Genomic DNA, 15083 nt, shown 5'->3' on the forward strand with positions numbered 1-15083 from the left:
CCAACCCCCTTCCTCTCTGATAACCATCAGTTTGTTCTCTATAATTAAAAGAGTCTGTTTTTTGATTGGGCTCTCATTTTTTCCCCTTTGCTTATTTGTTTCTTAACAAATATATATATACACAAACAATCCACCATGAGCACGAATCAGTAGGAAAAAAAATAGGACTTCAGGCACTGGAATGATTATAGCACATAAAATAATTTTATTTAGAGTGTTCACAGAAATGAAAGAGGGAACTAACAATAAAACAAAATGAAAAGATCATTAAAAATGAGAAGTTACACTATCAAGGAAAGTGAAAAGACAACCCACAGAATGGGAGAAGGTATTTGCAAATCATACATCTGGTAGGGGATTACTAACCTGAATATATAAAGAATCCCTGCAACTCAACAGCATCCATTAAATAAATAAATAGATGCACAAATAAATATAAAAAATGAGCAAAAACTTGAATAGATAAGTCCTATCTAAGTCCCAAATAAGATACACAAATGGCCAACAACCAAATGAAAAGAAGTTCTACGTGACTGGTCATTAGGGAAACACAAAATAAAACCACAAGAAGATACCACATCCAATTCAGTTAACAAGAACCTGGGATTTTTGGATAAATGTCTGATTCTAGGGCTGGAGCAAGAAAAGTACAAAAGCCTGAAACATCTTATAATGCCAGAAAACAAGAAAATGCAAAAAACAAATGGAGATATGTCAAGAGGCATACGAGTGAACTTAAAGAGAGTCCCAATGGCCAAATCTGAGAAAATTTAGGCAACAAAATAAATGATAGTAATGGATTATAATCAATAGAATTAAATAAGAATCTGTTGGGCGCCTGGGTGGCTCAGTAGGTTAAGCCGCTGCCTTCGGCTCAGGTCATGATCTCAGGGTCCGGGGATCGAGTCCCGCATCGGGCTCTCTGCTCAGCGGGGAGCCTGCTTCCCTCTCACTCTCTCTGCCTGCCTCTCTGCCTACTTGTGATCGCTCTCTGTCAAATAAATAAATAAAATCTTTAAAAAAGAAATAAGAATCTGTTAATCCATTCAAATATAAATAAAATAATTGCAGCCCTGGGGACCCAGAAAACACCTCCCAGAGGAGGTGAGATACAACCATTTGTCTGGCTTTGCTTTTGCACAGCGCCTTTGGACAACACAAAGGAGCTGGCCCCTACTTCCCCTGACCCCTAACAGCCCTCTCTACCCTGCACCTCCGCAGTGCCTGCAGTCCACACCACACCCAGAGGCTGTGACCAAGTCATTCGGGTTCCCCGGGTGTCTCTACACCCCTTAGGGAATGGTGGCCTCCTCTGGTTCAGAGTCAGCAGACAACACTATCCCATTCTTCTGGGTTAACCGCTCTAGGGAGGGGGCAGCTCTGAACCCGGAAGAGGTGAGGATGTGCCAGGCGGGAAGGGCCAAGCTACATAAACGGTACAACCCAGCTGCAAGTCACCTTAACCGGGCTCCACAAATCAAATTTGTAGCCAGAACCTAGGAAGGACCAAGCTGAAGCTGTGGCCTCTAGGGATTGGCAGCCCATTGCAGAGGCTGGAGGCACTGTAGGACCAGGGTTTCCAGTGTCAGGGTGTGCCTTGGTGCTCTCCAGCATTCACCAGCTCAGAATACCTTAATTGCCTGAAGTCTCAGACCCTCCCCCGTAGAACTGGCCTCCCCAGTAGAACATGGGGCTCCCTGAGGGCCTGACCAGACCAACGCACCCGAAAATTCCAAAGCACACTCTGTACAGGGAATACAAATCTAGGATACCAGTGAAGCAGGTGACTTCCCAGATAAACAAAATTTCACCCTTAAAAGGAAAATGATTCAGGAAGTTTTTAAACTTTCAATGGAGCTATTTATTTTATTTATTTACTTGTTTTTTAAAAGATTTTATTTATTTGACAGAGAGAGAGCATAAGTAGGCAGAGAAGCAGGAAGAAGGAGAAGGAGAAGCAGGCTCCCCACTGAGCAGAGAGCCTGATTCCACGCTCAATCCTATGGGATCATGACCTGAGCCAAAGGTAGAGGCTTAACATCTGAGCCACCCGGGAGTCCCCTCAGTGGACCTATTTAGAGGAAGAACGCAAAGAGATCACTTCGGATTATTCAGTTCAAGGAATGCAATATAAATCTGCAGAGATTTATAATCCAAACCAGCCTTAATAATAGAAAAATCACTCCTGCTTAGAATCCTACAGCTCTGTCTTTGGCACTACCTCCTTATCATGCCTTTTGCCTATTCAGAAATGACCGGCATGAAGATGGATCTTAGCCTGCTATAATAAAGCTTGGGTACTATGGGCCTCCCCAGTGCCTTTCAATATTGCCATTTATCTCCTTGTGAATTACAAAATATATGTGTGTGTGTGTGTGTATACATATACATATATGTGTGTATACATATACATACATACCATTTCCTCAAGCTTATCAATTATGAATACAAAGAGTGTTACGCACTCAAATAAATTAAAAAAATAAGGGAGAAGAGGAAACAGAAGTCAGTCAGGGGGATGACTTTTGAAAATCCTAGAGAAGGCAAGGCTGTGATAGAAAGTAATCAAAAGATGAAGTTGGTAGTGGCTTGTAGGGTCCAGTTATAAATATCCTTCTATACCAAGCTGTTGTATCCTTTCAAAATTCATATATTGAAGTTTTAGCCCTCAGTACCTCAGAGTGTATTTGGAGATGAAGGTTTTTTTTTTTTTTTTTTTTTAAGATTTTATTTATTTGTCAGGGAAACAGAGAGAGCGAGCGCACAAGCAGAGGGAGCAGCAGGCAGAGGAAGAAGCAGGCTCTCCTCTGAGCAAGGAGCCTGATGTGGAACCCAGTCTCAGGACCCTGGGATCATGACCTGAGCCGAAGGCAGACGCTCAACCGACTGAGCTACCCAGGCATCCCTGGAGATGAGGTTTTATAGAGGTAATTAAGTTTAAATGAAGTCATTAGGGTGGATCCTAATCTGATATGACTATTCTTAAAAGAAGACAAGGTTAGGAGAAAAGACTGTGAAGACAAAGGAAAAAGGAAAGACAAAGGAAAAAGACAGTCACATGCAAGCCATGGCGATAGACCTCAGGAGAAAACAACTCTGCTGACACCTTGATCTTGGACTTCTACCCTCCACCACTTGTGAGGAAATAAATTGCTGCTGTTTAGGGAACCCAGGCTGTGGTACTTTGTTATAGCAGTCCTAGCAGACTAATATAGTAGCTAATAGAAGTATCGAGGCAAAAGACAGGAAAAGGCTGCCTTTGTTGTTGTTGGTTTTTTTTAGGTAGTAGAGTGAAGCCTGGACTGTAGTGGAGAGGCACAGATAAAAGGGAGATAGATCTTGTATAGGAAATTCTGGCACAAGGGTAAGAAAAATATGATTAGGCTTGGGCCAAGGAAATAGTGGGAATGTTAGAAGACAGTCTTATTTCAAGAAGAAAGGGAGGAAAACTCTGTAGGATTTGATCTCTGATTGTCTTGTCAGGGAGAAGGTGGAAGGAAAAGAGACATGCATTATAAGAGCGAGCCAAGAGGGGCGCCTGGGTGGCTCAGTTGTTAAGTGTCCGCCTTCCCCACATATGAGCCCCACATTGAGCTCCCTGCTCAGCGGGAAGCCTGTTTCTCCCTCTCCTACTCCGCCTGCTTGTTTCCTCCCTTGTTTCTCTGTCAAATAAATAAAAATCTTAAAAAAAAAAAAAAGAGCCAAGAAATTGAGCAAATCAACAGTGTGTCAACTGCGTACATTGAATATTTTAATTAGGATTAAAATTAGAACAGAAGCAGCCAAGGCATATTAGACTGAAGGATAAACCAGCAGACAGGTGAATTGAATCAACCCTATTAGCTTTAGGACTTTGAGTCAAGATTATGAAAATGTTTGGCTCAAGGCATTGGCACATTGGCACTCAATAATAGATATTTGTTTTTAAGGATGCCTGGGTGGCTCAGTAGTTGAACATCTGCCTTTGGCTCAGGTCATGATCCCAGGGTCCTGGAATTGAGTCCTGCTTGAGTCTCCCTGCTCAGTGCAGAGCCTGCTCTCCCTCTGCCTGCAGCTCCCCCTGCTTTTGTGTACTATCTCTCTCTGACAAAATAAATCTTTAAAAAAAACAAACATTTGTTTTTAAAAGACAATCCCAGCATCAAAAATTATGAAATACATATGAGTAAACTTAATTGGTGAGACAAAAGACTTGTACATTGACAACTATAAAACACCGGATCTCCTTTGAAACTAAACTGGTTGGTTTGGTTACAACATAAATTAGGAAAAAGATACATTCCACTTCATATTTAGAAACTAAAATGAAATAGGGATAGGTTGTGTTACTTGTTAAATACATTAATTAAAAGTCTATCTCCTGGGGGCACCTGGGTAGCTCAGTCTGTTAAGCATCTGCTGTTGGCTCAAGTCATCATCTCAGGGTCCTAGGACTGAGCCTGGTGTCAGGCTCCCTGCTCAGTGGGGAGTTTGCTTCTTCCTTTCCCTCTGCTGTCCTGCTAGTTGTCTCTTAAAAAAAAAAAAAAAAAAATCCATCTCCTAAGTTAAATTTAAAGCCTACAGAGAGTGGAATGTAATAAAACACAGTATATAAATTACATATAGTTGAAAAATGGCTATGGCATTTGTAGAACACAAAAATTCAGATGTGGCAGGTAGCATTTTGTTGTGACAAGGAGCTGCAAAAACAGAAAAGAGGAAGCACACATATGCCAAATTCGGCTGCAAGTAATCTGTTCCCCTGGCCCAGTTTCTTAAAGTGTGATCTAGTGGCAGTCTGCACCCAAATCCCCTACAGAATGGTAAAAGTAGAGGTCCTAGGGCCCCACATCAGACATTTGCAGTTTAAACAAGCTCCCAGGTGTTTCTTACGTTTCCTTAAGTTTAAGAACTCTTCTCCAAATCTCTGAAGACAACTGTTTTTCTGAGAAACCCATAGGAAATATTTGTCTCTAGTCAGAGCAAATTAAGGATGATAACCCATAAGAAACTTATTTGAATGTTCTGAGATTACAGACTCTAAGAAAGTCATGGTTTTCACTTTAATATTGTGAGATTTTAGGAAGGAATATAAAAGATATAAACTCACTTATTGTTTAGTAAAGAAAAGATGTTTCTTGGAATGAAAGAGTTCTTCCTACTCACCCCCCCAAAAAAGAAAAAAAAGGTTAAGCTATAACAAATTCATTCTTTGTTCTAGTATTCCTTTCCTGAATAAACTCAGTTTCTCTACATGCATGTTTGTTTTGTTGGGTTTTTTGTTTCCTGACAAAATGTAGAATGAAGGTGGTAGACACTGTGCTTCTTAACTTCTGTGTTTTCCATGTTCTTGGTCCTTTGAATATGTACTGTTTCATAGACTCTCACAGGTCCTCCTGCTCTGCAGTTAAGTCTGCTGGTCACCCCTTCCAAGGCACCTTGGCCATTCTTCCCACCGGATGACATAGTGTTTGTCTTTAAATTTTTCCATATGCCTCCGTAGGCTAATTCCTTTCACAGTAATGATAGCTTCTTGTATCAGCATGGTCATTCCAAGATTCTCTAGATGAGGAACATATACCAACCTTTTATTAACTGACACTGAATTTGTGAGTGTGTGTGGGCATGGTTTTTTGTTTTTGTTTTTTTTTAATTCCATGTTCTTTACCTCTGGATCCACAATAGAATGTTCTTGATATATATCAAAGATACACTAGTTCCCAAAATCTGAAGGTTCAACACTATTGCAAGAGGGTACATCCCCCACTCAGTCGTGAGAATCAGTGGATATGAAGCCTGTGACAAATCAAAATTCTCATTCAACACATCTCTACTTCCATTATTCAGGTAGTTTCTCATAGCAGCTATACCCTGGGTGTCTCCATGGGTCCACCATGGCCCCAAGGGTGGGAAAATCTTTTACCTTCATGAGCCATGGGCACGGGGTTGATGGGCCACTGGGTGTGATCTCCATTTCTTTTTTATTCTTAAAAATATCCCCCATTTAGGGGCACCTGGCTGGCTCAGTCAGTAAAGCGTGAAACTCTTGATCTTGGGGTCGTGAGTTCAAGTTTAACATTGTACAGCTTAATTAAAAATAAAATAAATAAGTGGTTCCTGGGTGACTCAGTCTATTAAGCATACAACTCTTGATTTCAGCTCAGATAATGGTCTTGGGGTCCTGGGATTGAGCTCCAAGTCAGGCTCCGTGCTCAGCACAGTCTGCTTGTCCCTTTCCCTTGGCTCCTTCTCATTCACAATTTCTCTCTCTCAAATAAAGTCTTTTTAAAAAATAAAAAATAATAAAAATTTTTAAAAATTCGATTTCACTTTTTCTTTTAATGCACTGTATGTTGTGTTTGTTCATTCTTGTGTTCCATCTACCTTAGTCTTTATTTCTGACGTTTTTTTATTTCTAATTTTTTCTTGACATCTGTGCCTTCATTTCTGATTTTCTCTGATTAAGGTTCTATCAAATTGGGAATCATTTTCTTGAAATTTTTTCCTTTTTGAATCTTGTTTTTAAGTAATATGTTGCAGTTTTGATGTTTTCTGAGCATGTCTTTCTAGCCTATTTTCATTATCTCTTTGGATTTCTGTTCCTTATTCTCTTTTATAATAATTTTATTAGGGTTTGGCTTTGGTATTTTTGTTGCTTTTTTGTAGGTTGAATTTAGTTTTCCCGAATTATTAGGAAATGTAGTTCAGGATAGCTTTTGTACTTCAGAGAGCTTTCATCTATTGTCCTTGTGTAGTATTAAAAAACTATTTCAGCCCACTTTCTCGGATTACTTGACTCTGTTCCCATTTTACACTTTAACCCAGACTTCTCTTTGCTTGGTCTCTATTGTTCCTAATCTGCTTAATTTTGATTTCTCTGTGTAGGACCTTGTCCTTGGAGGGGACCCTTAACTGTTCAGTTTCCGGAATTTATATGGTTTTCCTATGGTCTCCTTAAACCCATCAGTTACTGAATTAGGAAAACCCCTTCCAGCCAATCCAGTTCTTGGATTGGCCTAATGTATCTTCCAGTTAACACTTGTTGGCTCTCTTGAGGTTCTTCTATTGTCAGATCTATCAAATGCCTCTTGCTTTGCTTTTCCTCATTCAGAGGGCTGGTACCAGTTTGTGAGACCACCCTGTCATCTATTGTAGTAAAAATGGTTTTATTTTAATGGTTTTTGGTTTTACTATTTGCTTTGTTTTTATTGGTGATTAGGGATAATCCAAAAACTGCATTGCCACTGCTGCTGCCATCTCTTAGTTCTTAGTTCTGAATGAAGACCAATTTGCCAATCTGTTTTTATTTATTTATTTATTTATTTATTTATTTATTTGTAAAGGTGATCCGTGCCTTTTATTTTATTTTATTTTATTTATTTGACAGAGAGAGAGATATCGAGAGCAGGAACACAAGCAGAGGAAGTGGGAGAGGGAGAAGCAGGCTTCCTACTGAGCAGGGAGCCTGAGGTGGGGCTTTATTCCAGGACCCTGAGATCATGACCTGGGGTGAAGGCAGACACTCAACTGACTGAGCCACCCGGGTGTTATTTTTATGCTCACTGCATTTTGAGTACTGTTTAAGAAATTTGTGTCTTGGGCCCCTGGGTGGCTCAGTCAGTTAAAGGTCTGCCTTTGGTTCAGGTCACCATCCCATGGGCCTAGGATAGAGTCCTTGGATCCCTGCAGAGCAAGGAGCCTACTTCTCCCTCTGTCCCTCCCCCAACTTGTTCTGTCTCTCTCTCTCTCAAATAAATAAAATCTTTTTTTAAAAATTTGTGTCTTCCAAGGTCATGAAAATATTTTCCTGTGTTTTCTTATTGATGTTTTGTTTTACTTTTCATATTTAAGTCTGTGATCAATCTTGAATACATTTAGTGCATGGTGTGGATAGGAGTCAAGGTTTACTTTTTCATATGGCTATCCAATTTATCTAGCACTATTTTTTGACAAAACCATCAATCATCCTTTCTTCATTGAATTGTAGTAGTACCTTTACTGTAAGGGTAGACCAGGTGTTTATACATGTGTAGTTTAGTTTCTGGGCTCTCTATTCCACTCGACTTAATGGATCTATTTGTTATCCTTTCCACAAAATCAGACTTGACTAGTTTTATAATACATATCGATAGGGCAGGATAGGTAGATCCTACACAAATTTATTGTTTCGAGAATGTTTTGGCTATTTTTTTTTTTTTTTGAGATTTTATTTAGTAATCTCCACACCCAATGTGGGGGTTGAACTTACATCCCTGAGATCAAGAGTCACATGCTCCACTGACTGAACTGGTCAGGCACCTCAGAAGTACAGTTTAAAAAAAATATATTGACACTGCAGTGCACCTGGGTGGCACAGAGGGTTGAAACCTCTGCCTTTGGCTCAGGTCATGATCCCAAGGTCCTGGGATCGAGTCCCGCATCCGGACTCTGCTCAGCAGGGAGCCTGCTTCCCTTCCTCTCTCTCTGCCTGCCTCTTTGCCTGCTTGTGATCTGTCAAATAAATAAAATCTTTTTAAAAAAATTAAAAAAAATATTGACATTGCAACTAATTTCCTTATTAAATTCTTATTAACTCTAATAGTTTGCCAGATTCTTTTAGTCCTTCTCCATAGATAGGCATGTCAAATGCAAATGAGTTTTATTCTTCCTTTCCGATTTTTATACCTTTATTTACCTTGCCTTATTAAACTGACTAGAACTTCAAGCAACATTGAGTAGAAGTGGTAATAGTGTACATTTTTGTCTTGTCCCTTAACTCAGAAAATTGTTATTTCACTATTATGATGTTAACTGCAGAGGTTTTTTGAGGTTCCCCTTTTCTTAATGTTTCCCTCTATTCTTAAGTTTGCTGAGTTTTTACTATGAATGGCTGTTGAGTTTTATCAAATTTTTTTTTCCTATCAAGATGGCTTGTATTGTTTTCCTTTTACTGTATGGTAAATTGCATCAATTACTTTAAATGTTAAACTAGCCTTTTATTTCTGAAATAACCCTACTTAGTTATGATGTATCATCCCTTTTATTACTGGAATCAATTTCTAATATTTTGGTTAGGACAGTAGTATAAAAGAGATGGTCTATAATTTTTTTTTCTTGTATTATTCTTGTCAGGTTTTGTTATCAGGGTATTTCTGGCCTTATAAGACAAGTTGGGAAATACACTTTCTTTCTATTCTCTGGGAGTGTATATTTTTAAGATTGGTATTATTTCTTCCTTAAGGAAGATTTCATCAGAAAAGAGAATCTGACCCTATAGTTTTCTTTGTGGAAAAGCTTGTAATTTCAGAGTTTTTTTAATTATTATTTAATTTGACAGAGATCACAAGTAGGCAGAGAGGCAGGCAGAGAAGGGGGCAGTGGGGGTGGGGTGGGGAGCAGGCTCCCTGCTGAGCAGAGTCCAATGCAGGCCTTGATCCCAGGACCCTGAGATCATGACCTGAGCGGAAGGCAGAGGCTTTAACCCACTGAGTCACCCAGGCACCCTTGGAATCAATTTCTTCAATAAAGACAGGACTATTGAGATTTTCTATTTTTTCCTAGGACAGATTTTTTTTTTTTTTAAGTAGGCTCCACATCCAGTGCAGAGCCTAACTGTGGAGCCCAGTACAGGGCTTGAACTCATGACCCTGAGATCAGAGACTCAAGCCCAGATCAGAGAATCAAGTCCAGATCAAGAGTCGGATGGGAAGCCTACTTCCCACATCCAGCTCTCTGCTCAGTGGTAAGCCTGCTTCCCCATCTCTCTCTGCCTGCCTCTCTGCCTACTGGTGATCTCTGTCAAATAAATAAATAAAATCTTAAAAAAAAAAAAAAAAAAGAGTTGGACACACAACTGACTGAGCCAGCCAGGTTGCCCGTCTTGGCACAGATCTGGTAAGTTGTGTTTTTCAAAGGATGTGTGTACTACTTCAAATTTGTCAAATTCTTTGAACTAAGGTGTTCATAACCTTTTGTTTTTAATGTCCATAGGATCTCGTTTTTTTGATGCATGGGGCTCAAATCACCACCCTGAGATCAAGCATCGCATGCCTTACTGGCTGAGCCAGCCAGGCATCCCTCCAGTGTTTCTTTAGATACTGGTTACTTTTTTTTTAATTCCTTGATCTGTTTTACTAGGAGTTTATTAGATTTTTTATTAACTTATAGGCATATGATTTATGAAGGTCTTTTTTTTAAGTCAGCTTAAAACATGGGGCTTGAACGCAAAATCATGAGATCGAGAGTCACATGCTCTATCAACTGAGCCAGCCAAGAGCCTCATGCAAGTTTTTTTAACATCCATATGTGTTGGGTGTTAGTATGATTTCCCGGTTTTTAGGTTTCCCTTGCTTTATTCATGTGTAGAAGCAAACTGATTAACTGCTCTTCATTCTACATGTGACTTACAGAACATTATTCATAATCATCTACTCTCTACATTTAAAATCACTAGCTTCTGAAAACCTTGTCCTCAATACTACAACACTATTTTCCTTAACTAGCTTTGTCTTTACTTTCAGCTTAAATTCTCAAACTATTTTTTAAAACATGTTATCTATTCGAGAGTGAGCATGAGCAGGGGAAGGGCAAATGGAAAGGGAGAAGCAGGGTTCCCACTGAGCAGGGAGCCTGCAGCGGAGGATTGACCGCAGGACCTGGAATCATGACTTGAGCCGAAGGCAGATGCTCAACCTGTTGCACCACCCAGGTGCCCCTAAATTTTCAAATTCTTAATCTCATTCTAACATGGTCACACTTTAGAATTCAAAATTATAGAGCACTATTCACGTCTACAGTTTTGTACTTCATGTCATCTTTGTCTACCACCTCTTTCCCTATTATCTGCCACTCATGATTGCAGCTACTTATGTGCCAAGGAGTTGGGAGGTTTTTTTTATTTTTAAGATTTTATTTATTCATTTGTGAGAGAGAGACAGAGAGAACACAAGCAAGGGGAGAAACAGAGGAAGAGTGAGCAGCAGACTCCCTGCTGAGCTGGGAGCCCTATGTGGGACTCGATCCCAGAACCTGGAGATCATAACCTAAGCTAAAGGCAGATCTTTAACCCCCTGAGCCACCCAGGCGCCCCGAGTTGGGAGTTTTAAACTAAAAGCAAAAGGGAACTTCAAAACTTTGAATCAGAAGAGTGACATGACCTGAAATGATAAAGCATTATTTTTTTCTACAGAACTTGAGCTCTTCACTTCACTTATTCACTTTTACATCCTATGTAGCAAGCTGTACTTTGTACATATAAAAAATGTATGAATTTCACTTGTCCTCTGTGAAAAGAGAAAACCAATAAACTGCCATTTCTTAAGGACTGTTATTCTGAATTGTACTTCCTAATTTCTCATATTAAATTAATAGTAGATGTTTCCTAATGCCTTTTCTCAATGAAATTAGAAAGATGAAAATAAACCCTGCATACAGTCCAGATCACTGATGACAAGTCCTTCCGCAGGGGAAGCAGATGATAAACAAGACTAACTGCTTTCTTCCTTCCTTCTATAGTAACAACATAGTAATTTTATAATTTAAAAAAACCTGATGATGGAAAAAACATTATTCCCCTCCTTAGAGATATTCTTATTATGTTCTGAATTTAGTTAATTTTTCCCTCAACATTTTATAATGAAAAATTTCACATACCTAAGAGTTGAATGAAATTTATGGGGAACATGGATAAACCCAGCATCTATATCTTTCGAATTTTTCACATTTACTTCATTACAATATGAAGAGTTTATTGTGCCTTATAGGTATGCAGTATGTTGAAGAAAGAATTTTTTAAAGATTTTATTAATTTTTCAGAGAGCATGGGTGCATACGCAGAAGCAGGGGGAGCAGCAGGCAGAGGGAGAAGTGGGTTCCCCGCTGAGCAACGAGCATGATATGCAGGACTGGAGCTCCCAGGACCCTGGCTGGGATCATGACCCAAGCTGAAGGCAGATGCTTCACTGCCTGAGAGGCATCCCAGGTGTCCCAGAAATGAGAGAATTTAAAGGAGATGATTTAATTTTGTTTTCTCAATGCATAAATTCAACGTTTTAAGCAAATTATCTTAAGTAGCCACTGCTTGATTTCATTAGTTTACTCAGATAACCACTGATACCAAGGGTCTAATATAATGTCATTCAATTAACTGTTAAGTTTTAATGTAATAATGAGCCCACTAATCATTTGGAAAGGAACTTCAAAACTTGCGTTATATTCTCTAGAGTATCCTCTTAGGCCTCCAAGAATAAACTGGATTTTTGGAAACATCCCAAAGCTTCATTCAAATCCAACTCTGAAAGACTGAAACGGTCCAGTGTCAAAAACCATAATGGTTATAAATTAATGAGAATGATTTTCCTAGGTATTCTAAAATTAATTTTATCCACTGCCATCACAGAGTCTACAAGTACTCCTAGTGTCACCCCAACAAAAAGAATGCACCTTGTTCTGCTCTAGTCGTTGCTCATACGCCATTTTATTCCACAGCTTTGAGACAAAACCCACGTATAGGTAAGAATTTAATATATGATAAAGTTGATATCCAAAATCAGATACAAAGGGAGAATTACTAAATATAGTGATGGGAACAGTGTTCTTTTGAAAAAAACAGGGATCCTTAATTTTCATTAGTGTATTTCTCAAATTTAAGCATGTAGTCTCCTTCAGAAGAAAAAAAATTGCCACAATACCTAAAAGTAGACTTAATATATTTTTAATATTTCTCAGATTTGTACTAACAAAAAAATAGGTCCACACTCTTTATTCTTATAGTTCTCATACAATAGAAGCTAAAACATTTATAAATTAAGACCAATAAAATGCAGACTAATCACCTTAATATATAATGTAACAAATAATGCTGTTTTGCTCAAATAATAAAAAAATGTTTTGCCCGAAAGAAATAAATCACAGCTATTTGGTTCAATAGCAAAAAGCTGCAGTTTCAGACTCCATTCTACTTTCAAACTGTTTCTGAAAGTTTTTACTTTAATAATGAAGAGAACAATCGCATAGTATCTTGTTCAAACTAGTATAGATAAATTGAAGGCTTTTTCTCCTTGCAAAGTAATCAGAACAGAAAATTAACCAAACATGTTAAATGTTAGCCCTCAAATGCCAATTTTAAAAGGTGTGAATTGACAGAATGAAAACATAACAACTGACTTTATTCATATCTGCATTAACTACTATTGAATCCAATTAGTTTTAGAATTTGGAACAGAAACATTCTTTACTATTTGCTATTATACTTATTGCTAACGAACTGCTGAGTTATAGGATCCTCCCAACAAAAATGGTACTGATCATTAGGGTACAGATCTTTTCTGAATAAATTTAAGCCCCTACTATGTCAAGAAGCACATCAGGTATATTATGGGTACAGCAACAGCACACCATCATTTTTCTCATTCTCATACTGTAATCCATGTCCTGCAGATTCCACAGTTTTATTTTTTTTCAAATCAGATTTTAATTTTGAATACTTAACACTATTATTGATGTGCATTTCACTTTCCTCATGTTTGCTAAGAATATGTGATAAATGCTGCCAATCTTTGCACCCATTCTCATTCTTCAGTTGATTTTTCCCTTCCCCAAAAAGTCTGCAATACAAACAAAACACAGAATCTTTTGAAGTCGAATAAAGTAACCAGGACCTAGTGGTTTTATCACCATTTGGAAGAATTCGTGTGTAGTAAGTTTCTGAGAATTTCCTCCCTGTACTGTCCTTTGGAAAGTTAAAATTTCTTACTTGAGGCGGATCATTTTCAACAAGAATGTCCCGTTGTTTAGTATTTAAAACTCGGGGCCATGTACCTGGGTCTGTAGAAAGTACAACTGATATAATGCAGTCTTCTGGTTTTTTCTCTTCCAGTGGCTCTTGAAATTTATCAGCTATGGTTAACACCGAAGAAGTTAAATTCACACTCTGTTTGATCAATGATGTATCTGTGCTATATTCTGCCAAAACCTGTAGCTCTGGAGTCTTTTCCTTTTTATTCTGTATTCCCTCTTTTTTTTCTAAAACAGTATTCAATGGCCCATATAATTTTCTTTCATTTTCTTCTCTAACAGCATGCCTTTTTCTGTTTTCTGATGCTGACAAATTTTTTGATTTTGTTTCCATCATCTGGGGAGAAATAGATTACAATTTTATCTTAGATTTGTTGAAAGAAAGCCACCTGGGTGGCTCAGTCAGTTAAACGTCTGCCCTTGGCTCACGTCATGATTTCAAGGTCCTAAAATCGAGCCCCGTTTGGGCTCCCAGAAGGGAGTCTGCTTCTCCCTTTGCCCCTCCCCTCCACTTATCCTTTCTCTCTCAAAATAAATAAAAAGATCTTTAAAATTGATGTATATACAAATGCCCAATAAGCACATGAAAAGCTAATCATCTGTCATCAAAGAACTACAAATCGAAACCATCACATATCACTTCACAACCACTATGATGGCTATAATAAAAGGATATATAATGACAAGTGCTGGAAAAGATGTGAAAAAACTGAAACCTTCCTGGTGCAGATGTAGAATGGTACATGTGCCTTGTAAAACAGCCTGGCAATTTCTTTCTTTTCTTTTTTTTTTTTAAAGATTTTATTTATTTATTTGAGAGAGAGAGAGAGAGAGAGAGAGAGAGAAAGATCACAAGTAGGCAGAGAGGCAGGCAGAGTGAGAGGGGGAAGCAGGCTTCCCACTGAGCGGAAAGCCCAATGAGAGGCTAGATCTCAGGACCCTGAGATCAAGACCTGAGCCGAAGGCAGAGGCTTTAACCCACTGAGCCACCCAAGTGCCCCAGCCTGGCAATTTCTTAATTAGTTACCATATGACCCACCAATACGAGAATGAAAATGCAGGTCTACAAAGATTTGTACAAATTATTCATAGCAACATTATCATAATAGCCAAAAAGTAGGAATAATTCAAATGTCCATTACTGATAGATAAATACAAAATGTGGGTGTTATTCATACAATGAATACTATTTGGTGATTAAAAACAAGTTATATGCTACAACATGGATGAACGTTGAAAACAGTATGATATGTAAAAGCCAGTCACAAAGTATCACATATTGTGTGATTCCATTTAATAAAAACACATAACTGATTTTAGAGTCAATAAAA

General features: G+C 38.5%; 1 protein-coding gene across 8 annotated transcripts in view; it reads right to left on the reverse strand.

The window, feature by feature from the left end:
- ZMYM5 (zinc finger MYM-type containing 5) overlaps positions 1–15083 on the reverse strand; it is a 69994-nt gene that overhangs the window by 21309 nt on the left and 33602 nt on the right. For 6 of the 8 annotated variants that reach the window (XM_032838296.1, XM_032838297.1, XM_032838294.1 and 3 more), the window contains one exon: positions 12426–14089. The exons of 1 other annotated variant lie outside the window; for it this stretch is intronic. In XM_032838296.1, the coding sequence (XP_032694187.1) occupies positions 13331–14089 (759 nt within the window). In that variant the 3' untranslated portion in view covers positions 12426–13330. Of the gene's footprint in view, positions 1–2031; positions 2072–12425; positions 14090–15083 lie in introns of those variants that run through there. One more of the 8 variants, XM_032838301.1, reaches the window with a different exon arrangement.

The sequence above is a fragment of the Lontra canadensis genome, unplaced genomic scaffold (assembly GCF_010015895.1).
Source record: "Lontra canadensis isolate GAN:19392208 unplaced genomic scaffold, GSC_riverotter_1.0 scaffold103, whole genome shotgun sequence".
Lineage (NCBI taxonomy): Eukaryota > Metazoa > Chordata > Mammalia > Carnivora > Mustelidae > Lontra > Lontra canadensis.